This window comes from Carya illinoinensis, chromosome 5 (assembly GCF_018687715.1).
Source record: "Carya illinoinensis cultivar Pawnee chromosome 5, C.illinoinensisPawnee_v1, whole genome shotgun sequence".
Classification (NCBI taxonomy): domain Eukaryota; kingdom Viridiplantae; phylum Streptophyta; class Magnoliopsida; order Fagales; family Juglandaceae; genus Carya; species Carya illinoinensis.
The window spans coordinates 4,120,166-4,145,510 of record NC_056756.1 but is presented as its reverse complement, the minus strand read 5'-3'; the positions used below and the strand labels follow the sequence as shown (position 1 = coordinate 4,145,510).

The 25,345-nt window shown below is 37.0% G+C and overlaps 2 protein-coding genes and 1 long non-coding RNA gene across 7 annotated transcripts; all 3 read right to left on the bottom strand.

Annotated features, from left to right (window-relative positions):
* Positions 1-1,523: 1,523 nt before the first annotated feature.
* Positions 1,524-19,152, bottom strand: LOC122309474 (protein TIC 40, chloroplastic-like). Its single transcript, XM_043122973.1, has 13 exons — positions 18,856-19,152; positions 18,677-18,779; positions 18,508-18,565; positions 18,384-18,401; positions 6,920-7,178; positions 6,584-6,690; positions 6,401-6,497; positions 4,735-4,807; positions 3,279-3,301; positions 2,990-3,040; positions 2,245-2,348; positions 2,115-2,162; positions 1,524-1,979 (listed from the first exon to the last, which is right to left on the bottom strand). The coding sequence occupies exons 1-13, from the start codon at positions 19,010-19,012 to the stop codon at positions 1,920-1,922; spliced, it is 1,158 nt and encodes a 385-aa protein (XP_042978907.1). The 5' UTR covers positions 19,013-19,152; the 3' UTR covers positions 1,524-1,919.
* Positions 9,217-17,661, bottom strand: LOC122310863. Of its 2 annotated transcripts, XR_006242696.1 has the most exons (5): positions 17,069-17,661; positions 15,885-16,181; positions 9,737-15,603; positions 9,582-9,643; positions 9,217-9,366 (listed from the first exon to the last, which is right to left on the bottom strand). It is a non-coding gene; the product is annotated as an uncharacterized LOC122310863 (long non-coding RNA). The 2 variants fall into 2 exon arrangements; XR_006242695.1 differs by lacking the exon at positions 17,069-17,661 and having other exon boundaries at positions 15,885-17,062.
* Positions 19,153-20,709: 1,557 nt separating the features above from the next.
* Positions 20,710-24,579, bottom strand: LOC122310376 (probable splicing factor 3A subunit 1). 4 transcript variants are annotated; one of them, XR_006242606.1, is made up of 5 exons: positions 24,355-24,579; positions 21,737-24,007; positions 21,224-21,620; positions 21,017-21,109; positions 20,710-20,922 (listed from the first exon to the last, which is right to left on the bottom strand). XR_006242606.1 is itself a non-coding variant. In XM_043124270.1 (3 exons), exons 2-3 carry the CDS (start codon positions 23,909-23,911, stop codon positions 21,351-21,353), a joined length of 2,445 nt encoding a protein of 814 aa, XP_042980204.1. In that variant the 5' UTR covers positions 23,912-24,007; positions 24,355-24,579; the 3' UTR covers positions 20,710-21,350. The 4 variants fall into 4 exon arrangements, 1 of the variants encoding a protein (XP_042980204.1); XR_006242605.1 differs by having other exon boundaries at positions 21,017-21,620; XR_006242607.1 differs by having other exon boundaries at positions 21,017-21,620; positions 21,737-23,904.
* Between the last annotated feature and the right edge of the window lie 766 nt (positions 24,580-25,345).

The window sequence follows — 25,345 nt, the reverse complement described above, 5'->3', positions numbered from 1 at the left end:
CCACCTAGGTGTTGACGTGTACTTGTCGTTTTCTTCCTCCTAACAACCACCCTTCCCAAATCAAAGAGGAAAACGAAAAATAAAAAGAATAACAAAAACCTTCACATCATAGTTACGTGTGTCCTAGTTTTATGTAAGGGTGTCAAATCGTGTTAACGGATTATATAAGTCAATCATAATCCGACCTGTTGAGCTTATCGTGTCAAAATCTCAAACCCTAACACGATCCATTAACATAACGGGTTGTGTCGTGTCAATCCGTTTTGACTCATTAATAAATATTACGAAATATATTTTTTTTATAAGTAAACAAATAAATTAAGAAAATATTACGAAATAGGTTAATACGATACAATACAACTCATTTTAAACTATTTAGGTAAATGGGTTGAATAGGCCCGAAATTAACCTTATTAAATTTAGCATAATTTTATATAAATGTTAAAATTACAATATCTATAAAAATTATAAAACTAATTATAAGTCTAAAACTACAATCCAAATAATAAAAATATTGAAATTGAAATTCTAACAATTTTATTTTTAGATATAAGGGTATAATTGTAACTTTAACTTTCTTAACATATCATAACGGGTTACAACCCGTTAAGCAATCGTGTCTTAACGGGTCAACCCGTTTTGACCCGAACCCATTAAGGCTAAACCCTAATCATTTATTATCGTGTCGTGTTCGTGTTGAGTTAACGGGTCGTGTGACATATTACCATCCCTAGTTCTTCTTCGGTAGACATTCGCTATAGAACTTGCCGATTACCATTAAATATATATTATATTTATATTTTAAATATTAAGAAAAATATTTCTTTATTAAACTTTTTTTTAATACATTTCTTAACAATTAAGAAATAAAAAATAAAAAATATATACAAAAAGTGCAAATGCTCTGTCGGTCTACCTAGCCTTTTTCTTTAGAAGAATAGGCACATTTCTTCCATGGTTACAACTCGCGACTCACGCCAACTTCAATGTTGAAAAGTTTCATACATTATCTCTACACAACACACTATATATAATTTTTATTTATTTTTTAATAAATATATGATATATTGATAATGAATTGAATAATTCAATAAATTTAAGAAAAATAAACCAAAAACAAACAAATAAATAAATAAAATAAATAAATAAATACGGTGTATTTTTTGTACATATGATAATTAGTAAAATTCTTTATTATAAGATTTATTTTTTCTGTTTTTCCGTTTATCTTATATGGTAAATTAGTTTTAAAACATTTAAACAAATATACTTCAGATGAGTTTTACTACGTACAAACAAAGTCACGTACTAATCTGCGTATCAATACTGATTTATTCATGTTTAAAATTTAAATTAATACTGTTTTTAATAAAATCTATTTTTTTAACCAATCACATTAAATTAATACACATATTAGTACACAATTATACTTGCAACTAAATTTTTCCTACTTCACACGTATGACAATTCCCATGAAACTTCGTCGACTGCATTCGTGCGCGAGAGGCTGGAAAACAGAGGCATAGTCAGATCCGTAGTGAAGTATATATGAGCAGAATTGATCATCTTAAATACAACAAAGTGGGAGAGTAACTAGTTTAACTACCGATCACAACTAAGAAAACAACATAGAAGCCATCACCAAAACTTGTCAACCATGTACATATGTATTTAACCATGAGATGGGGGGAGAGAACTCTCAAGGGTGAACTCAGTTTACGAGGACTGGCCGTACCGATTCAGAACAGGGATGCGGCGAGAAGCATCTCAGTATGTGGCCAGGCCACGAGGAAGAGAGAGTATGTCCGGTCATGCAGGCTTTAGATTCTGTTCTAACTTCTAACCACACCTTGAGCATGGAAAAGAAATGTTGAACCCATTTAGACCGGCAGATAGAAAATAAGGATGAACGAACAGGGTCAAGGTGGACCAGACACTACAGGGAAGAGTTCTGATATTTTATTGAAAAGATCCATGACCTGGAATGGAACAGAAAAATTGTGATGCAAACATTAGATGCAAGTGTAAACAAATCCTTGACCAATATTATAGGATATGAAAGAAATATTTATAAATATAAAATCCCTTCTAATGTTAAAACAGTTTGGCCATACCTCCTTGTCATTTTGATATTTTGAAATGCTAAGTGGGTTCTGTGAACACTGGAAAAGAAATAGAATGTTCAGAGATTTCGTATGACACATTTAAATTACATTTAAATAAGTGCTTCAGAGTAGGACATACTTCCATGATCGCTGCTTGAATTCTTGGGTTTTGGAAGGCTAGTCTAAGTTCAGGATCGGCCATGATTTTTACAAAAGCTTCTTCAGGTGAATGCCCAATTTGATCTGCCCAATATTTAAAAAAAAAATCGGAATTAAACAGAGGAAGCTAAAATAGAATACTGATTGTCAACCAAGAAAACAAATTATAATTACGCAAGACAATGGCTATCCTCCAGTACTATATTAGCTTTGAATATCTAACAGAATGATGTAATTTTATCAGTAATATCACATACATCTTGAAATAAGGCGAATTTCACCATGTTCAATAATATATCTATATATTTCATCATGGTGTTACGTAGAACAGTTGAAATTTTATGAAGTTGATGTATCCAGGAATATCCTGTTCGGTAACGGAACAATCAACCTGGATCAAATTCAGTTTAACATATAGGGGCAACAGATGAGAACAAACCAGACTATTTAGATAGAAATACTTCCAATAGCATATCGGCAAACAGAAACAGAAGCATAAGCAAACATCAAAAGGCTATCTATGTGGCTGGTAATGAACAATCCATCAATACGTTCATGTACATTAAGAATTTTTTTTTTTTTTTTTTAATCCAGAAGATTAAAATCCAATCATAGCCATCATCCAACTCAAATAACTCTAATTCAAAATGAATGGGACATCCAAAGCTTATAGAAAATATATGGAACATTGAAAGTAAAGTAGGGAAAATTTGATCCAAACTTACCAAACTGCTGCTTAAGCTCAGGACTGTTGAGATCAAAATTTTTGAAAGAATCTATGAGGTTGTGTTTGGCCACTTGAAATTTTCATCTCAAACTCAAAATTCTCATCTCATCATTACAACTTTCCCAAATCCCAATACAAAATATAATAAATAATTTAACTTTTTCTTAACTTTTTCAAATCCCAAAACAATAATAATATTAAAATATAATATTTTAATATTTTATCTTAAAACTCAAAATTTTCATCTGAAAATTCTTAGTGGCCAAGCAGAACCTCGTCCCACTCACCATTTTCACTCATCATGTTATTTCTGGTAACAATACCAAGTATAGGAGAAGAATTAAGAACCATCACAACTTAGACAATATTGTGGGCTATCAGAATTTAACAAAAACTACCCAGAGAACTACAGCCTAGTGAGACAAAAGGGGACAAATTAATAATAAATCAGCAATACACATTATACCAAAGCAAAATATTGATTGCTTGGCATATTTTATCAAAATATTAAGTTATTAACACAGATACTAAAGCATGTTGAAAGCAGCTGTTCCCAAAATCTATCCATTACTGAGCACAGCAGTTTCAGAACAATATCAAATGCATATAAGGGGAAACAGGTCTTACATCATCTCCTCAAGTTGTTGACGATATTGTGGATTTTGTAGCATCCCTATTAAACAATATGCATAATAGTTCAGTGTCACTTAATTATGACTAAAGAATAACATTTGCATAAAAAAACTAGAACCGCAAGCTCTTGATTGGGTGCAACAAAATTAATTCTAGCCTGACACTATCTAAAGCATACTAAAAATAAATCCCACCATTGACATAAAAGAAATTATTTGCATGCAACAAAAAGACAGTGGAAATGTACAGAGAGGGGACAATATCCCATGCCACAACGATGATAGTGATGTGGTAACACTTAATAAACAAAGATACAAGCATCAGATCTTCCAGAAAAAAATCATAACAAAGTCAGGCTCTAGTCAATTGTATACAACACCGACTTCTAAATGCTAAACGATGGAGATACTGGCTTTTTCCCGAATAGAACCATGGCCTACCATTCTCAAAAGGGAAAATAAAAGAGAAAGTGAGACTATTGTATTTAATTATTTAAAATGGCAAATAAGTATAGACTTACAATTGAAGGTGTCAGGATTCCTCAACTCCTCAGGTAAATTGACTGCAAATAATATGAATAAAACAAAATTACTTCAGTTCCAAAACCAATAATATTGGTATATGCTAAAACAAGATGATAGAGGCATAGCAGAGGATACGATGTTACCAATTTCTACCGAAGTTAATTGTGTTTACAATATAACTTTTCAAGCAACTTCAGTCATAGCCACCGTGACAACAATGAAACAAGACCAATGATCTAATTATGTACAAACAGAAAGAGTCATATGAAGTGAAAACTAACAGATTGAATGAGGCTTATTCTAAAAATTGGAAGAAACCTATCTATATCATCCTAAAAGCATTGCAATATTAGACCAGCCACCTTGGCATAATTGTAGAATGTAAAGCATATGACCACAGTACACTGATAAATCCTATGGTCCCAAATAAGTAGAAAGTTCCAAAGGCCACGCATTTGCACCTTATAACCATAGTGGCGGCATGCTTTTTCTATGCCATTTAAATAAACACAGTAACAAGGCAACATAAATTATTATAATAATTAGCAAGCATATAATTGTTAGATAGACAATGAATCCATATTACGGATAAACAAGCTTCTGCACTGCTGGATCTTCCATCATTTTCTCCAAAGCTTCCACTGACAAAATAGATTTTCCTATACAAATATAAACAAGAAATACTTAGAATGTGTAAATCTTAAGAAACACCAAAATTGAGAGTAATACAGCAAAGATTTGTGATCATAGGACAACATGGGACATATATTCATAGCATTTAATTGGATAAAGAAAAAAAAGTAGACAAACATGTGCCGTTGCACATAATATATTCATTTGGTATGCATCAAATCACCATGGAAGGCAATAAATGCGGATATGTTCCAATAATTCTATTTTCGTGATACGATTAGTAGTGTTGTCACTATCAAATTAGTTTTTCATCCTAAAATAGGGTTTGAATGAAGACCTTGAAATTACCAAAAGGTTTCCACAATGTCAGGATTTACAAATCCTATATATATGTTTGTGCAAATTGGAAGATGGTCCCTATATGTATGTGCTCGTGTATTGTGAGGAAGAGAAATAATAGAAGCTTTGAAGATCGTGAGAAGACAATGAATGAACTGAAAGCTTTTTTTATTTAAGCCTTGTTCCTTTGGGTGGGGGGAATAGATTTTAATGGGCTTAATGTCCATGAGTTTCTTATTTCATTTGTAAATCCTAGTAAGGTATTATTCACGTATGCGTTGTGTACTTGGCTATGCCTATTATTATGAATAAAAGTTCTTGTTTGCCTTAAAGAAACAAATCCTATAAATATAATCCCTTTTTCTGGGCATAGATAGGATCCTTCTGTTTGCAACTCTCACTATCTGATTTGAAGGTGATGACGGTGATACCTTAGTGACAGTGCCAATGAAGGTAGTGGTGATTAAATGGTGCTTAATAATTTGTGCTGGAGTGCATCCTGTTGTTGGGGTAGTAAGCAATTGCAGGATAGCTCAAGTAACGACATGGTAATGGTGGTGGCAATATGATGGGAGGGCAATAAGGGTATTACTAGTAGCAGTGATGGGAGCTGATGACTGATGTGGTGGCAGCAGAGGTGGTGGTGTTTACAACATGCTGCTGCTGGTAATTGCAAAAGTGAGATATATGACAAGTGGGCTCTAAACAACTTCACAAATGAAATTTAAAATAGAATATCCTTTTAAATCATCTATGGTAATAAATGATTTGCCAAAATCTCTTCTTTTGCTAGTTTGTGTGTTTTCTTTTGCATACATCCTGTGTATTTGGGTTCCATCACTGTGCAATCTTTTATAATATAGCATTACTAAAAAAATTCTCCTCTTTTGCTAATGCAATAGGGAAATTGACATTCAGAAATTTCATGCCACGTCATTGGAATTGAAATCAAAATAGAAAAACCACTGTAAATTCATCCAAACTCTTTACAGAGAGGCCAAAAATGTCTATTATTTGTACAATGAATTCAAAGATTGATTTTCAAGATATATTGATGCTTAACTTTACAGGTTCAAACATATTGAGTTTTTCAATCACCCTCAAGTTTATCAACTGATATCAATGTTTCAAAATATAATAGCACTACACAACAAAAATCTTGTCAGCAAGTTGTTTATTGAACTATTAAAAAACTTCATTAATTCCTTAATGAAGGCTCAGCTTCTCCTGACACAATATACTTCAATCTGTAATGATGAGAAATACAATTGACTACTTACCGGGAGATGGCGTGCCCTCAAAACCAGCAGAGGTACTGGTAGATTTGGACCATTGGGAACCATCAACAGGCTTAGATGCAGCTCCATTTTGGGAAACCTTCAGACATGCTTCAATAGTTAAATCTTAGCACATCAACTCAAACCACAACTGCCTTGTCCCAAAGCTTGACAGAAACTACATACCGTCCCTGCAGTCTGAGTGTCCTTGGATGAACTTGTTCCGGTGACATCCTTAAAGCTTTCATAAGGACTCTTTTGCTCAGCTTCTTCCGGAGAAACATCTGCAAAAGCTGTTAGGACAAGTTTCATTATAATTCTAATAGGAAGAATATAAAAAAGCATGATCTATATGTCAAACAAAATCAACATCTGCAAAGGGCATGTACAAGTTGCATTTGACCTATAATAGCTGCATGCAGTAAGTTGTGATAATCAAGAAGCAGAAATAGATTCTTTTATGAATTTAAAATTTATTGCTAATAATTTAATTTCCAAAACTTTAAAAGAAAGTTTACTTACCAGGCTTCTTTGATTCCCTTTTTACTTCTGTTTCATCTATGGCAATAGTTGCTGGTGTAGCCTCTACATTTGTTGCTGGCACATCTACTGTAACTGCAGATCTAGAAGCAGCTGGAGTTGTTGAGGTGGAAGGCACTGGTGTCGAAGGCATTGGAAATGGAAAAGGTGACCCCGAAGGAAAAGCTGCATTGTTGAATTGGTTATTTTGAGAATTCATCTGTCCCATTAACGTCTTGAAAGCTTGTTGCATTGCATATTTCTGAAAGATTAAACATAAGTTTCATGCAAATTAGAAAATATGTGGAAAGAGTGCAGGTTATATTTAGTTGAAGAAGAGATTATACACAAATCCCACAACTGCTGATAAAGACAAAAGAAAACAAGATACCTAACATCAATCTAGTCTGCAACATATAATAAATACATATAACCTCCACTGCAAAGGTGATAGGGTTAGCTAAATGCAAAGGTGATAGGGTTAGCTAAATGCAAAGGTGATAGGGTTAGCTAAATCACCTCCACCCCCCCCCCCCCCCCCCCCCCCCCCCCCCCCCCAAAAAAAAAAAAAAAAAAATTCCAACACCATCCAAACAACCACAAAATGCACTAGGTTAAAATCTACCTGCTACTTTGTATGTGTCTAGGAATTCAGCCTGCAGAAGTACACAATCCAAGTATATTGGTGTTAAATCTGTGAGAGTTTGCAATCCTAAGAACATTAATAGGGTATCTGAGCCTCCATAAACACGTGCATATTTGGTGAATTGCATGAATCCTTTGGTCTTGCAGGCTTGCAATTTCTCTTTCTTGCTGCAAGGTTTCAAGGTAGTCTGCATATGTGCACACATATGTGATTGTTCCTCAATGGATGTCGAACACTCTGCACTGGCACTACTTTTGTTTTCATTTTAGATTGAATTATGGTTCTGCCATGTTGATTCTGTATAGTTCTTAGCTGCAAAAAGTTACACTGCTAGGATAAAAATTTTATTCAGCAAAGAGTTTTGGCATGGAAAATGAAGGAGTTTGGCATGGTGAAAGAGCATTGTGATGGAGATCCGTTCTAGTTGACCCATTTGCACACCACTTTCTACAAATTTAAGCTATTGTCATGGTTTCCCAAAAATAGAGAATGAATTGAACCATATATTGATATGTTAAGGTAATAACATCAATCAAATCACGAATATATATATATATATATAGATGAAGCTAGATATATTTAATATGCAATTAGCTTGAAAGCACATTGGAATTCTACAGAGAAGTACTGGAATGTGGCAAAATGTATTCAAATATACATAACACGCATACTAGATTTCACCAGATGTGGTGAGATATGTGGATATGGACCATGTACAACCTTTCTTTGTTGGAATGTCAACTCAAAAGAAAACAATTACAAAACCCGGCAATAGATCTGAAAAGCTAGAAAGAACAACAAAACACTAATCTTCACCTATATTTGACCCTTAAGCCCCGATACGTGGAAACATATTCTCGAGATCTTGGCTCTCTGCAAACCATACTTGGACCAACACTTCTAAATGCAAGCTCCCTTCCAAGCCTGTGGTTCTTACGCCCCCTTCCAAGCCTTTGGTTCTTACATATCCACATACCATTTTTGGTTTTCTTGCATTCCTTTCTCTCTATGTATTGCAGATTACCAAGTAGAAAGAAGATATCCTTGGAACAGCAACAGTGATCTTGCCTTTCGGACTTTTCCGCAGCCCCAAAAAACCAAGTCCAACTGGTCATCAAGTCTAGAAGATAACCCACATCTTCCCAGAGACATTTCCCATAATTTTGCAGGCTACCTCAAACCTTAAATACAAACTTGTATAACCTTCTTGGCAGTTCAGCTTTTAAGAAATCTGTTTTAGAGGCCACTTCAATGCAATCCCTAAGAGAGGGGCCATATCAATGCGGTGAAAGTAGGCTGTTCATCCGGGTAACCCAAACCAGAATCCGGATTTTAAATCTGGGCCAGAACCCAGCTCGGATTAGTCCGGGTCATAAACGGGCCTGAACCTGGATAAATCCGGATTTTTCAAAATCCGGATTCCGGGTTCCGGATTAACCTCGGTTTTTTTTTTTTAATATAAAAGGCTAAATGTATCCAATATTTTCACATATAACTTTGATTTTTTTTATAAAAAATAAATAAATTTGATTTTGCACTTTAGAGGTTGAAAAATATCACTCCTATATAAAAATTCTACTTAATTTGCCTCCCAATAAAAATGCATGTCAAACCAAAAAAAAAAAAATCCAATATTCATCTATGCAAGTATGCATGCATTACAATACAATCCACTACATATTATATTATTTGTTATTTATACATTAAATTACAAAATACTAAATTACAATATATAAATTACAAAATCAGTGATTTAATTTCCACAACAAATAACAACTTCAAAGAGATTGGCCTCAAAGTGATCCTGCAAAAAATAAAATAGGATGAAAATGGCATTTTAGTCTTCCCAGTTTGTAACTACTCAAACATTCTCATCAAAACAATAAACAGAGAGTTTCTAATAAGCAGCAGTAAATACACTTGAGCTTTTATTCAGTATCCATCTAACACTAACAATAAGATCCACAAGAACCGAAAAAAAAAGCAGTACTTCAAAAAACAAAAGCCCATAAGGTGCACCTCAGTCTCTTTTGTACTCCTGTAAGTTGAGCTTGCAATACCCTTAATTGATTCCTCAATTCCTGCATATCGTATTTACCCACAATCCACTTAATCGAGTAAATAAAGAATCCAAATAATAATGTATTAAGATACTAGTGGTAAACAATCTGTACCTCGATTGTTTGAGGGCTGCAAGAAAAAAAGAAAAAAAAGGGGGTGCCAAGTCAGATGGGGTCAAGAAGTTCTTGGATTAAATCATGCAGATTTGAGGAGTAAACAGAAACAGGGCAGCTCACTCTTCATCAGTATTTCAGAAGAGTAGGGAGAGATTAGCTACTGGACACAACTGAGAAAGAATAAGCTGATATTACAAATCACTGTCTACAACAAGAAACAAATGATATTATTTCAACAGTTGAGCGATATTAAGGATGTCTAGAGAATAACATGCAGGGTTCATTATGCACAACTTATTACTGTCAGCAAAATTAGCAACAACAAAGATCTTCCAACCTTTTGAAATTGTTACACTGTAGAAAACCAACCAACTTATCTGCTGGACAAAGTGATTTCATTCTAAAAGAAGTACTAATAATGATGACCATTATCAATATTATTTCACTTCGTTTACTCTGTTTGTTAAACTTGTTATGCTAACATGAGTTTGCCTTTTAAGCAGAGGAGGTGTCAACACTTTTCTCAAGCTGCGGTAGCTTGAAGATTTATACAAAGTTACTACAACCTATATTTTCTTGAATTTCTTTTTCTTCTAGTCAAATAAAATAATATTCTTAATATTGAACTTACTCTAAAAACGTTAAGATTTATCAAATATGATTTTCAAAACCCCCCATAGACCACTCTGATATCATACTTTCAACAAAATACTCCCATTACTTCTATACTAACAAAACAATCCAGTTCAACAAAGAATCATATGATATTCAGCATGTTTCGTAGGTTCAAGGGCATTACCCTCAATATTACAGCAAATAAGCATCATTTAGTGAAGACCCAAGTCAAATTATCATTTGGCTGATAGTTTAAATCTAGTTTTTGCTGCAACCTGAAAACAACTCTAGTCAAATAGCATTGAAATAACCTCCCTCTGTGCTATTTCAACTACCCTTTCCCATCCTAAAAAAACTCATATTATTATGTTCTTAAACTATGTGATCTCCACGAAATAATGCAAAAACAAATTTTCCAAGAACATCAAAATTGTATACCAGATCTCCACGAGTCAAAAATTGTATTTTTGAAAAAAAATACAAAAATGCCCAAATGAAGAGAGAAATGGAGAGGCTTACCAGATCTGTTTAATAACATATGCTAGCACAAATCTAACGCTAAAAAATATTCCTCAATGATTCTTACATTCAAACACTCTCATCAAAACAGACCCAAATCAACAAAGTAATAAAAGGAAAAAACCCTCAAAGATCTAATAGCTCGGGGTTTGGAGTGATTTCTCATCAAAACAGACCCAAATCATCTGATGATTGTTACACTGAATATATTTGTATTGCTTACACACTATAAACAGACCCAGCAACTGTTAAACCGCCAGACATATCATGCAAATCTACTGAGATGAATATATGTTCCTATCGATTTTTGTTCGTACTAAAAGCTACACAAGCCGTAACAGAGAACCAAAGCTACACAGACCCAAATAGGAATAAAACGGACCCAAATCGCAGAGAACAAACCTTGGGGGTCACGAGGATGACAGCGATCCTGAAACCTTAAAACAGAGAGAGAGAGAGAGAGAGAGAGTGAGAGAGAGAGAGAGAGAGGAGAGGAGAGAGAGAGAGAGAGAGAGAGAGAGAGAGAGAGAGAGAGAGAGAGACGAGAGAGAGAGAGAGAGGGGTCTGTTAGGGACGAAGAACTTCAAGCCTCGAAAGAAACAGGAAGAAGCACTTTCATCTTCTTCCCATATCTGCTCTCCTCTCCACAGAGCGGCGGCTAGGGTTTCTTGGTTAGGTTTTGCGTGAGAGAGAGAGAGAGAGAGAGAGAGAGAGAGAGAGAGAGAGAGAGAGAGAGAGAGAGAGAGAGAGAGAGAGAGAGAGAGAGAGGGTTCAACCGTTTAGGATCGGGGGAGACCAAGGGAAGTGTTTTTTTGTTTTATACAAACCCGGTTATACCGGGTTACTAATACAGAACCCGGATATCATATCCGGGTCCAGACCGGATAAATCCGGTTTGTCTAATGTGGGTTTCGGCGCGGATCAAATTCGGGCCGAAACCCATAACCTGAACTCCGGTTATCCGGGTTCTGGTTCGGGCCGGATCAAATCCGGCCCGCATGAACAGTCCTAAGTGAAAGATTCTTGGAAGAGCTTGCTTACAAGCAACATGGAGTCCAACACTCAGCAAAGAATTCTGTTGGGCAAGGGCATATACGTTGATGTTTAGTAACACGAGATCCCAACGGTGAACATCTTTAAGAAATTTACTTGTTTAAAAGTTTCATATCCGAAAGAATATATCAATCCAAACAGGACATTTCTATTAATTCAGGGACTTGGTAATCTTTCTCGTTTTGAAAGAATGGCAGCACACCCTACACCCTACCACTAAAAGGTAAGCAAATACAACCATAATTTGGCACACAAAGTTATGCTAGAAAATCCCCCAAATACATCCTCTTAATCCCAAACCACTACACATTTTCCAGCACTTGAAGAATCCAACCAGATGCTTCCCTAACTTCCACAGGATCATGTCAAAAAAGCCCACCCCCTTTAATAGTCCCAACGTTCTCTTGAAATTTTGTACAATTCATGCATTCAAATTCAACCAAAACCCATTAGGGTGCAGCCTAGTGGTCTAATGATGGGCTTAGATGAGCAATAGACTCGGACATCCTGGGTTTGATTCTGTACTAGGAGTTTCCTGAACTACCCGATACAGATTCTGGTGGGTGGGGGTGTCATGTATGAAAAAGCATGAGTAGATATCGCAGTTATTATCCAGTTTTTTTTTTTTTAATAATGTCGGAGAACCTCTTCAAGACAAGGCCCTTCAGACCCACCCCTGGAGAGTATACCTCAGTCCTGTGTGTTAATTTTTGGTCTGAATACCCTTTCTCTCGGATTTCTTTCATTTATATAGAAATTATATTTACATAGGATGCTCACATATGTCAAATATTTACAGCAGTCGGCAACTAATTCTACCTAATTTACAACTAATTCTACCTAATTTACAACCACAAAACTAATCCCATAATTCTCTCGTAACACCCCCCTCAAATTGATGCTTGTTGATCTACCAACATCAATTTGTCAACCAAGAACTGATGTCGGTGCCGAGAAAGGGTTTTCGTAAATATGTCTACAGTTTGACATTCGGTGGAGATGTGAGGAAGAGTAATAACATATTTGTCAAATGATTCACGGATGGAATGACAATGGACTTCAATATGTTTCGTATGTTCATAGAATACAAGATTAGCAGCAATTTGAATAGCACTGGTATCATCAGCATGAAGAGGAGTGAAATGCAGTTGAGGAAAACCAAGTTCTCCTAATAACCCATGAAGCCAAGTGATCTCTGAGCATGCTGAAGACATAGCACGATATTCTGACTCAGTAGAGGACTTGGAAACTCTGTCTTGCTTCTTACTCTTCCAAGAAATAAGTGCATTCCCTAAAAACATGCACCGGCCAATAACAGAGCGACGAGTATCCGCACAGCCAGCCCAATCAGCATCACTATACCCTACTAACTGTAAGGGAGAGTCTTTAAGAAAGAACAACCCGCGTGTAGAGGTTCCCTTCAGATAGTGGATAATACAGCGGACAACAACTAAATAAAGATGTCTTGGAGCCTGCATAAATTGACTAATTTGCTGCACATCAAAAGAAATGTCAGGACTAGTAATCGTCAAGTAGTTCAAACTCCCAACAAGCTGTCGATATAAGGATGGATCCGATAAGAGCTCGCCTTCCTCCTGACGAAACTTAAGATTCACTTCCATGGGAGTAAGAACAGAGTTACCCGATTGGAGACCAGCTAGTGAAATCACTTCTTGTGTGTATTTATGCTGGTGTAACAACGTACCAATCGGAGTAAGCTGCACCTCAAGACTAAGAAAGTACTGTAGAGGACCAAGATCTTTCATGTGAAAAGAGGCATGGAGATGCTGTTGTAATTGCTCAATTAACTCATTATCAGATCCAGTAATCACAATGTCATCAACATATACCAGAAGTAACACAATTCCTGTAGATGTCTTGCGCAAAAAGAGAGAGAAATCAAACAGACTCTGAGTAAAATGAAAAGCAAGCAGGGTAGAACGAAATTTATCAAACCATGCACGTGGAGCCTGTTTCAGTCCATACAAAGATCAACGTAGCCGACAAACCTCTGAGGAAGGTGTAGCAAACATGCCAGAAGGTGGAGACATATAGATTTCTTCCTTCAAGTCCCTATGCATAAAATCATTCTTCACATCCATCTGCCGAAGAGACCATCCCTGCGATGCAGCAAGTGCCAAAATAGTTCTTACAGTAGTCATTTTGGCAACAGGTGCAAAGGTCTCTTCATAATCAATACCATACTCTTATCGATTCCTAAGGACTACGAGACTAGCCTTATATCTGTCTAGTGACCCATCAGACCGAAACTTGACTGAGTACACCCATTTACAACCAATAGGTTTGACACAAGATGGACAGGTCACAAGATCCCAAGTGTGATTTTCTTGAAGAGCTTGGATTTCTTCTTACATGGCCTGTTGCCAACATGCTTGGATGGCTGCATGGGTATATGAGTAAGGAACAGAAATAGTGTCAAGAGTGGCAGTTAGCGAAGTATGAGGAAAACCATACCTATCCAGTGGATGTGTATCGCGGGTGGAGTGCTGAGGTATAGGAGCCGCAAAATCAGATGACAGAATAGTATCTAGAAGGGACATTGAAACAGGGGAATGACATCGATGGTATACCAAACCTGGTTTAAATTGCTCAATAGAAAAAGACACATCATCAAAAACAGGAAGAATAGTAATAGGAAAATCAGAAATAACCTGAGACTGAAAAAAATTTTGATTATCAAAGAAAATCACATTTCGTGAGATGCAGAATTTGTTTGCATGAACATCATAACAGACAAATCCTTTCTGAGTAGGACTATATCCCATAAAGGCACACGTGACAGATTGTGTAGCAAGTTTGTGACGCTCAACAGGTGGCAGATGAACAAAACAAAGACACCCAAAAGTATGAATGGATTGATACTCAGGAGATATGTTAAATAAACGAAAATAGGGTGAATCAAAATCTAGAGTGGTAGTAGACAAATGCTTGATCAAATATACAGCAGTAGATAGAGCTTCTACCCAGAACTTAGAAGGTACAGAAGAATCAATCAATAGAGTACGGACAACATCTAAAAGATGACGATTCTTACGCTCAGTAACTCCATTTTGTTGAGGAGTATAAGGACAAGAACTTTGGGAAATGATCCCCTTTTGCTGAAGAAAAGTTTGAAAAGAATAAGACATGTACTCCCCTCCTGAGTCGGAACATAAAGTTTTGATACACGTACTAAACAATGTCTCGACAAGCACAACAAATTTTTTAAAGATAGAAAATACATCAGCTTTAGAACAGAGAAAATATATCCAGGTGAATCGACTATAATCATTGATAAATGTCACAAAATAATGATACTAACCATGAGAAATAACAAAAATCACACCCCAAACGTCAGTATGCACAATCTCAAAACAGTGAGAAGCACGACTACCATACGTAGGAAAAAGTAAAGTTTTACTTTTACCAAGACAACAAATGGCACAATCAAAAGATACAGGAAAAGAAGAAAATGAGTCTTTATTGTCCAAAAATCCATGTCTCATAAGACGAGTCAATACAACAGAATTAGGATGACCTAATTTCTTATGCCAGATTTCATGAGTATTGGCAGTAGTTGTACAGGCAAGAGAAACAACAATAGGAATACAAAACTATAAGGGAACTAAACGTCCTACTTTAGGACCTTTCGTGATCACCTTCCCCGACACCTGATCCTGCACAAGACAACCACCACGAGAGAAGTGGACATCACAATTATTATCGACCAATTGGCCAAGAGAAATTAGATTGGTAGATAATTCAGGAGAGACAAAAACATCTCAAAATGAAGAGCCCAAAGTACCAACAACAGTAATAGGAAGAGTACTGCCATCAGTGATCTAAATATTTTGCTAGCCTCTATACTTACGAATACCATGGAGACCCATCATATTACCAATCATATGATTAGTGGCGCCCGAATCAACAATCCAAGAAGTTGAGTTAGAATCCGTACCTTGCAAGCCTAAGGCCGTAAAAGCAGACACAATCATCTATTGGACCATTTTTGTTGTGAGAATAGATGAATCAGAGTTTACAGCAAACGACACAGAAGAAGAAGCAGAGGACTGAACAGCAGCCTGAAAAGCTTGGGATTGGCGATTCTGAGGCCGTATTCGACAGTCCTTAATGATATGGCATTCTTTCTTGCAGTAGTTACAAATTTTCTTAGAACAGTTGTGAGCAATATGACCAAATTCCTTGCAACTGAAACATTGCAACTTATTCCTCCCTCGTCCTTGTGCTACATAGGCTACATTCACAGTCTCAGAAAAGACTTTATCAGAAGTCATACTTATCTGAGTGGATAACCGCTGTTCTTCACGTAACAATTCTCCCAAACAAAAATCCAAAGAAAGAACTGGATCATGGTTCAATAAACCAGCACGAACGTGCTCAAATTCGGATTGAAACTTTATTAAAAATTGATTACGTTGGTTGTCAACATCAATTGTTTGAAAAGTTGTGAGGGGCTCAGTGGGAACCTTAGCATAAGCAATGACAGAGTACTCGCTCAAAGATTAATGAAATCAGAATAAAATTGGGCGATAGGTAAGTTTCCTTGACTATAATTACTAATTTCCAATTCTAATTGAAACTTTCAAGCACTATGATCCTAGTGGTAAATACGGTGAAGATAATCTCACATAGTCTGAGCTGTAGTAAAACAACGAAGATTGGTCACAATATGAGATTCAATAGTCCCCAGTAGCCAAGAAATTACCTTAGCATCATTAACCTCCCATTGAGCAAATGTTTTTTCTTCAGTGGGAATTTGAACAGAATTATCAAGATGATTTGATAATTCTTTTCCTTTCAAGAATATTTTAATTTTAAATTTCTATGTAGAAAAATTCTTTCTATTAAATCGGACAATAGTATTTTCAATAGTGAACAGTCTACTAAAATATGCCCAAGCACGTAATGCAAATAAAATAAGCGGGTGGAAATAATTTTTCAGCTTAAATCAAAATGAGCCGAATAATTGGCAGCCCATGTACTGCCCAAGGTAAGCCCAAAAGTAAAGTAATAAAAAGCACAAAGCAGAGAGGCAAACTAGAAATGCCTATGCTGAGAATCACGTACTGCCAAGTCCAGACCCAAAAAATAAAACACGTGTAAAGCAATTGGAACAGCTACCTATCGGCACTAATGAAGACCACCCGTGTGTCTATGGCCACCAGAGACAACCCAGAAATTGCCAACAGCCTCAAAGAGATGCAGCCACCACTCCACTGCCGAGAATCCACGCACTCCTCCACAGAAACTATCTATCGGCAACTAATGAAGACCAGCCGTGTGTCTACGGCCATCAGAAACAACCCAGAAATTGCCGACAGCCTCAAAGAGATGCAGCCATGGCCAGAAACATCCCAGAATTTTACTAACAGTCTCAAAGAGATGCAGCCACCTTCGTCAGCCACGCCATAAATGATCGACTATCACACTACAACCACCAGATGATGCCGACAGCCTCAAAAACTCAAACCCACAAGGCTTGACCCCACAGAAAGCACCAAGACCCACTAAAGAGCAAGAAGGAACTTGCTGACTCAGTGAAAAAAAAAAAAAAATTGCACCGTTATTAAGACCAAAACAACGGAAATCAGAGGGGCTCTGATACCACGTTAATTTTTGGTCTGAATACCTTTCTCCCAGATTTCTTTCATTTATATAGAAATTATATTTACAACTCACGTATGTCAAGTATTTATAATCAGCTTTGTTACGTGCAGTCGCCGCGTGCAGTCGGCTATACAGAATAAATAAAAAAAAATTATAAAAAATTTTTTTTATATTCAAGAGAACCTACATGAATTATAAAAAGTTATAAAAATAATTTTTTTTTTCATATAGGTCCCGTATTAATTTTTTTTTTACAGCCGATTGCACGCCGACTGCATCTCCTGACTGCAAAAAGTATTTCTCATTTACAATAGTCGGCAACTAATTCTACCTAATTTACAACTACAAAACTAATCCTATAATTCTCTCCGTAATTCTCTAATAATATTGTGCATTGTATTCTCGAAAATTTCTTTATACAGAACTTGTTAAATCGTTAACTTTTCATTAGAGGGTGTGACCCCAAAGAATTGCTTGCATCCATGATATGTTGAAGCTTAAACCTTGAGGAGAGTGATACTCCAAGACCAAAACCTTCACCAATTGGGCCAACCCCTTGGGGTTATCCAGGTATTTGTAGGACTCTAAAATTAAAGGCCATCAACCAAAGCAAGGAGATGAATTGCTAAAGAAAGAAACTCCAAAGAGTTCCATTTTATGCATTCTTGCAATGACAAAAACTTGTACCAACTATCAAACGACTACCTAGAGAATAGGAAAAAACGAAACAACTATAATTTGATTGTCTGGTGCACTAGACCAACCAGAAAAATAAGAATTTGAAAAAAAAAATGTCCATACCTTAGAGGAGAGAAAAAAATAAACCCACCTTTAAGTACATCGCAACCTGTCATTTCATTCAAATTTTTTAAGAAAGTGCCGCAGAGGAAAACAATATCGACAAATGTGTAAGACAATTCGATGAAGAAAAGGACAAGGGTTCCAGTTCTCACCCATGAAAATAGTGCTGAAAGCCCTACGCCTGCTCCGATCCAAAAGAGAGGCGACCCCCTAGAACACAGTTGTAAGTTCATAACATGGAAAAGATACGAACATCATAAAGCAGAATATAAAAAACGAAGAAAACAAAGAAAACGGAGGGCATAATAAAATTACACATACGACGGTGGTGGCAGTACTGAGACTTGTGGATTAGTGCCAACCGAGGTTGTTCCTTGATTAGTTGAAGAAGAAATGCTTGCAAAACGCCTCTCATGCACCCGCCCTGCCATTGTACCATCCCCACAAGCATATATCAGCAATAAAAACACAAAGATGAAACATGTATAACAGTGGCGTACCCACGGCTCGCTGAGGGTGGCGGTGTAGACAGTTCAGACGAAACGAGAAGACACGGCTAAAGATAAGAAACCCGGGTTCAACTTGGCGGTGGAATTCGGGATGAGGCAGCGAGGGCGGAGGTGCAGTGGAGGCGATAAGAAACTTCGTGGACATCATTGTCAATTCTTATCTGCTACGTATGAATAATGAAATCAAAGATTTGAGCATTCCACTGCGGTCCGCCGAACTTCAAAGTGAACTGTCGACCGAGAGAGAGAGAGAGAGAGGGAGAGGGAGGGGGAGGGGGAGGGGAATCGGTATTGTACGGAGGGAACAGGCGGTGTGCTTTTTTTTTTCTTTTTTTATTTCCTAATTTTTTTTTAAATAATAACAGACTAAATTATATTCATTAAAAGCCAAAAGAAACATATAAAGTTGATTTGAAAAAAAGTTAGTTATAAACGTTAATACTTTTGTAGTATATTATTGTGATTGATATGATCTAGTATAAGTCTAGTCCATACAGTAAATCTTTAAAGATTTTAGTCTAAGAGATAGTACAAGTCTAGTCCATACAGTAAATCTCTAAATACTTAAATTTAAGAGATAGTACAATTTTGTCAACGATAGAATTAATAGTAACCGAGTGATAAAATCTTATATCTCAACTAAACGAAACAAGGGGCACCAACCCCACCAAAACACCGCCTAAGTGGAGGGGGTACCACTCCATTCGAACTAAAATTCGAATGTCCTAATTTTTAAATTTTTATTTTTTAAAAAAAGTAAAGACAAGGCTCAAAATAAAATACAATGGGAAACCATTGCGAAAATAAGACAAACATTGCTCCAAGAGGATGTTGTGGAGTGCGCAATACACACGCCACTATAAAAGGAAATCGGACGGTCGATCTTGAAAGTCCCGAACTCACAGACCCTAGAAGCACCATGCGTGGCGTCAATATGGCCTCAATGTCTATGAGAACTTCAAACTGCACGTGCGGGCTAGTCGCCGCTCCATTTAAGGCCGTATTCTGTAGTCTTGAAGATCGGTGGTTGGGCAACACCGTGGAGGGGTGCGTCCTAGTCAATGATCGCCAAAAAATTTAAGATCTGTGATTCTCTCTTATTTGGCTTGAAAAAACATAAAAATACAAAACAAAACACTACAAAGAGGGAGAAGAGAGGAAGGGAGGGAGAAGGGAGTTTAAGCTCCCACCCCCTCTAATTAGATTTGGAGTGAAAGTTTAGTGAGATGGAAGAGCATTTTTCTCTAGAGAGAGAAGCATTTTTCAGAACAGAGGATATGCTTAATACAAGAAAGAACTCCCGAATCTTCTAAACTCAACAAATAAGATATAAATTCGCGAATAATGTGTTTTATCGTCCTATTAGAGACAATACGTGTGATTGTCATCAAACAGGATTACATCATTTATAAGGTTTATTATAATTAAAAGATTTAAAAAAAAAACTTTAGTTTTAATACGTGTTGACATTAATTTTTAAAAAAATGTATCTATATTTTATTTTATTATTTTTTTAAAATCATAATAGTTCTCATAGTAGGTGGTATGCCAATAACTTATGTACAGCAAATCGTTAAAAAGATTTTAAAACGGATGTAATAGGGAGTTCGCTTGTATATAAATTGATTTTTTTTTAAAATTAAAATTAATCCAATAATTGAATTCGAAAATACAAGTAGATGCATTGCTTAGCTCGTTGCAGAATGATAGTTAGGTACTGATGGGTTGTTTGTGTGGACAGATACCAACTGAGAGAAGAGAGAGAGGTCGGCCCATTAGAGTAATAACCAGAGGGTCCAGGTTAATCCACCATCCATTACCATGCATGAAATTGCTACTTCTCTCTACTCTATAAACATTTTCGTTAATATATTTGCTTCCAACGTATAGGCAAGACCATTATTGTATTGATCTTAAAAAATAAAAATCCAGAAGAATATACAGTAATGCAAGTCCTACTAACGAGTGAGACAAAAGTTAACATTCATCTGGCTCCCCACTCTTACTCCAATCGCAACAATCAATGCTGCAGTAGGTGTAAATAGCTTGCCATCAGAGCTGTGAAAAACAAGGACAAGGAATGCTATATCAAAAGGGAAAAATGGAAGAACTCTCCAACTTGCTTAAGAAACATATGCAGGGTGAAACAGACCTTTCATGAAACCCAAACAAAAGTAGCCTAAGCAAAAAGAGCTTGTCAACTGCCCCCTTGCCCTTTAAGAGGCACTCACCCAACAAGCTGGATCTGTGGTGGATAGCATACTTGTCATTAGGTTAAAGACAAAATAATATATTCAGGAAGTCATCCTAAAGATATATTTCTTTGATAGGTATGAAATTCATCCTAGAGATATATTACCAGTCACATGTCCAAGACATAATCAAGATAGAACAACAAAGTCCCACAGTAAAATATGGAATACTCTGGGTAACAAGAATTGTCCACCATGCCAGCCACCTTAAATGTCCCGGTCAAGGAAGCTCTTTTATCTTTTTCTACCACCACGCTCTCTTAGAGAAAGGGCAAGCATTTCTCCTGCTCCGACATTGTAATACGCCAGAGACATATTGTCCTTGAGAAAGCCAGGTTTCCCACTCAATTTTTGCTTATTGGCAGGAAGTTGGATATCCCCTGCAATTTTCTCCTTCAGACTGCCAACAGTTTCAGATAAGGACTGCACTGTGATCTCCAGAATCTGCCCTTTGAGATTTCCTTCATCAACATTCGGAACAGATATGGTGATACGGACGGGCCCCTGAAAGAAAAAAAATTATCAGGAAATCCAGAAACCCATTAATATAAGAGAATATCAAAATACCTTTTGAAATTACAAACAGTGCAACAAAAGCAAACGCAAAGACTCCCCCGTACCGGATGCTGAGCAAGAAACTGGTCTTCCGGGATAAGCAAAGAATCATCGTGCTTCTGCCTCTTTGGCTCTGGTTCATCTGGAAGCGGTGGAGGAGCTTCCTCTGGTGGTGGTGGTGGAGGCATTCCATGAGGCAACGGTGGTGGAGGCATCATAGGCATGGTAGGTGGGGGTACAGGAAGAGGAACATAACTTCGGGGAACTGGCATAGGCGTAAACTGAGAACCAGGTGGAGGCGGTATATGCATACTAGGAGCATGCATAGACATTGATGGTGGCATTGGGGGTGGTTGATTAACCAAAAGAGATTGCTGTCCAGAAGCCATTTGCATTGGAGGTGGAGGCGGCCTAACAGAAGGAACCATAGGCATGACTGGTTGCCTGGGTGGGGGTACAGGGAGCCCAACACTAGATGGGGCAGAATACTGGACTGTGTTTGGAGGCACACGAGGAAGGTTCAAGGCTAGTCCAGGTGGCGGAGGAAGTGGACGAACAGATGGCATACCAGGTCTAGGAGGAGGAGCTGCAGGACCAGGAAGGTTTCGGGCGTCATTATTGGCAGCGTCATTTTGATCCTCTCCAACCATGTTCTGCGACATGGCCTGGTTTGCGGTGCGTCCAATGCTTCCAGTGTGACCATCCCATATGACCTGTTTGGGTTGCTCGTCCTTCTTCTTCTCAATCTCAGCCTTGACAGCATTAGAGACTTCTTCCTCTGTGGTACCAAAAATATCTGGACGGGTTCGGGCAAGTCCCACAATGTTCCTGGAGATTTCATCGTCCTGAGCAAGTGTAGTTTCCCGAATCTTAGCAAACATCCTTTCTTTCTGCTCTTTGTACTTGGGATCAATGAGGGAAATCCTCATGTGTTCGGACATCTCGTTAATGGGTATTAACTCACCAGTAATTGGAGAAACAACAAATTTTGTTGGGTCTCTTTCTGCAGGGATCCTCTCCTCTGGTCTCTTCCAGTTCTTCACAATTCTCATTGGGGGTTCAGGTTCTTCTGTTATCTTCATGTCATTCTTCTTTCCATCATCGTTCTCTTCAAGACTAGTTGCCCTCATGCCCTCTTCAACAAGCTGAACTTCTTCTTCATCCATTTCCATTTCCACCTCCTTTCCAGGCTCAACAATATCTTCTTCCGCAACTGACACCTTACTTCTTCTTATAACCTCCTCAAGGGTCATTGGAGGAGGTAAGTCCTCATCCTCATCATCCACAAAGTCTATTGTTTCCACCACAACAAAATCATGCCAATCAATCATAGCCATCTCTATTCTTTCCTGCTCCTTTTCATCCTCAGCTTTCTGCCTAGCCTGCTCTTGTGATCTCTCCCACTCAAGCCGATTCATGCATCGTTCAAGCACAGTCGTCATGTCAGGGACACTCTTCTTTAGCTTTTCTGTCAAACCCTTGGGAGGCATCAAGACTTTTGAATATGCATCAGCAAGCGAAGTGAAAAACATGAACATACTGTGAGTAGGCTTCAAGAAATGAAATTGAGGATTATTGATTTCCCTGCTTGTCAATCCTGTCAAGAATGACTTCCCATTCCGAGCCACAAATTGTGCCGTGAGCTTAATTATATCCAGCTCTTCTCCAGTAATTCCTTCAGGAAGCCGAACAGTATACTGCTCAGCTTCTGGGGGCTCAACAGCTTTCCGTATTGGTTTAAACTGGGCAGACAGATCGATCTTCGCTGCTGCTGCTGCTGCTTCGTTCCCATCAGCTGATGGAGCAGATGGGACTGGCTCAGGCGCAGCAGAATCAGCAGGCTGCAAAGAAGGCTGCTGCGCAGAAGACTGATTCTGAGCACGAAATTCAGACAGACGATGTTGATAATATGCATGGTAGGGATCCGATCCATTCAAGAAATTGAACTTCACATTTCCAGCATTATTTGCAATAATCCTCTTTTCAAACTCTGGTCCATTCTTAGCAACAAACTGGGCAGTTTTGTCAACAATAGTTCTGATATCCGGAGGAGGATGAATAATTCCAATAGTTCTCGTATGAGTTGCAACCGTTGCAGGAGCCAAATTAGCTTTATTCTGCTCCTCGTTTGATGGCCTTTCATCCATTTCCACATCAGACACTTGAGATGCGGGAAGAGGGCCAAGATCTCCATCAGACGGAGGAGCAGGAAGGGGCAGGATTGGCAAAGAACCTAGCATTTTTCCAAACAAACAGAACCTTCAATATGAACTGAAAAAGTGACGAGCTTCAGCACAGATTCGTGCTAGATAAAACTGACTGCATATTATCACTAACTGTGATAAGAAATCAAAGCAAAGCCAAGTTAGTTCACACACACACTATAACTTTAAATCAAAGCAATAAGTTTATAGTCGAGCTACTCCACAAATGGAAGTCTATCAAATAGAGAATTTAACACATAAGAAACAATCAAACTCTCAGAAGATAAGGAAAAAAAAATTAGAGGGCTTACAACGCAGACCTAAAAACCCTAACCACGACTCCATCATTAAATCACCCCGCTCACACGGAATGAAGACAATTGACTAAATAATAAATTGTTCTTTAAACTTCTTTCGGGAAAAACCCTAGGAAGCGAATGGTTGATACGACAAAAAAGAAAGCGAACATATTTACATACCGATTATGTAGGTGGTGGGTACAGTGAACGTGAGAGGCTTCGTATTACTACTGGATTTGGGATCGAAGATATCGAAAGGAGATCGAAGAAGATGCTTTCGTGCAGATATGGAGGAAGAGAGAGGCTGTGCGGCGCAGAGGGAGATTCACAAAGAGCGAAAAAGAGAAGTGCAATATTGACGGTGGTCGATTACTAACCCTCGCACAAAACGTCGATGCTTCTAGCCTTCTATTGCCAAACTAGACGACGCCGTATATAACCTTCATGAATCATGTGTTAATATACACAGTGCTTTGCAACACGACGATAGGTCGTTTAGAAAATTGAAAAGAATTGACATTTTATTTAAAAAAATCCGAACGACAACAATTTTAATTTATAATTTTGATTATATTAGTTAATTATTTTTATAAAACAAATAATCAGAGGAAATAAAACTAACTTGCAGTGAAGTTCAGATAAAAAAAAAAATGGATGAGTCATGAGTGGAAAATGGTGCACTAGTAATGTACTGTTTAAAGAGACTGTTTCATGTCTTATACAGAGACCAAAGCTTTTTAGGATATAATTAAAAGGCTATTTTTAATTTAAAAAAATAATATTTATAATCGTAAAATGTGTAAATATTATATAATTTTTTTTTAAAAAAAATAAATATTAAATTTACATAAAAAATAATAAATTTTTAATAATAAATCCTGTTCTTTTTTAAAATAATTATACAGTCTTTATGCACTCTACGATTATATATAATAAAATTATTTTATTTATCTAAACAGAATAATTCATAAATAATATTAATTACAAATGGATGGGTAAACACACCGTTAATTACAAGACGATGCCAATAATAATAAAATTTAAAATATAAATAAACGATTATAATATTATTTTCACATGTCTAGCGTGTGATGTGAATGAGCAGCCTTGCAAATAAAATTTTGATATTTCAAAAAGCATTACTGAACAGGATAAGCATGTATTAATTGCA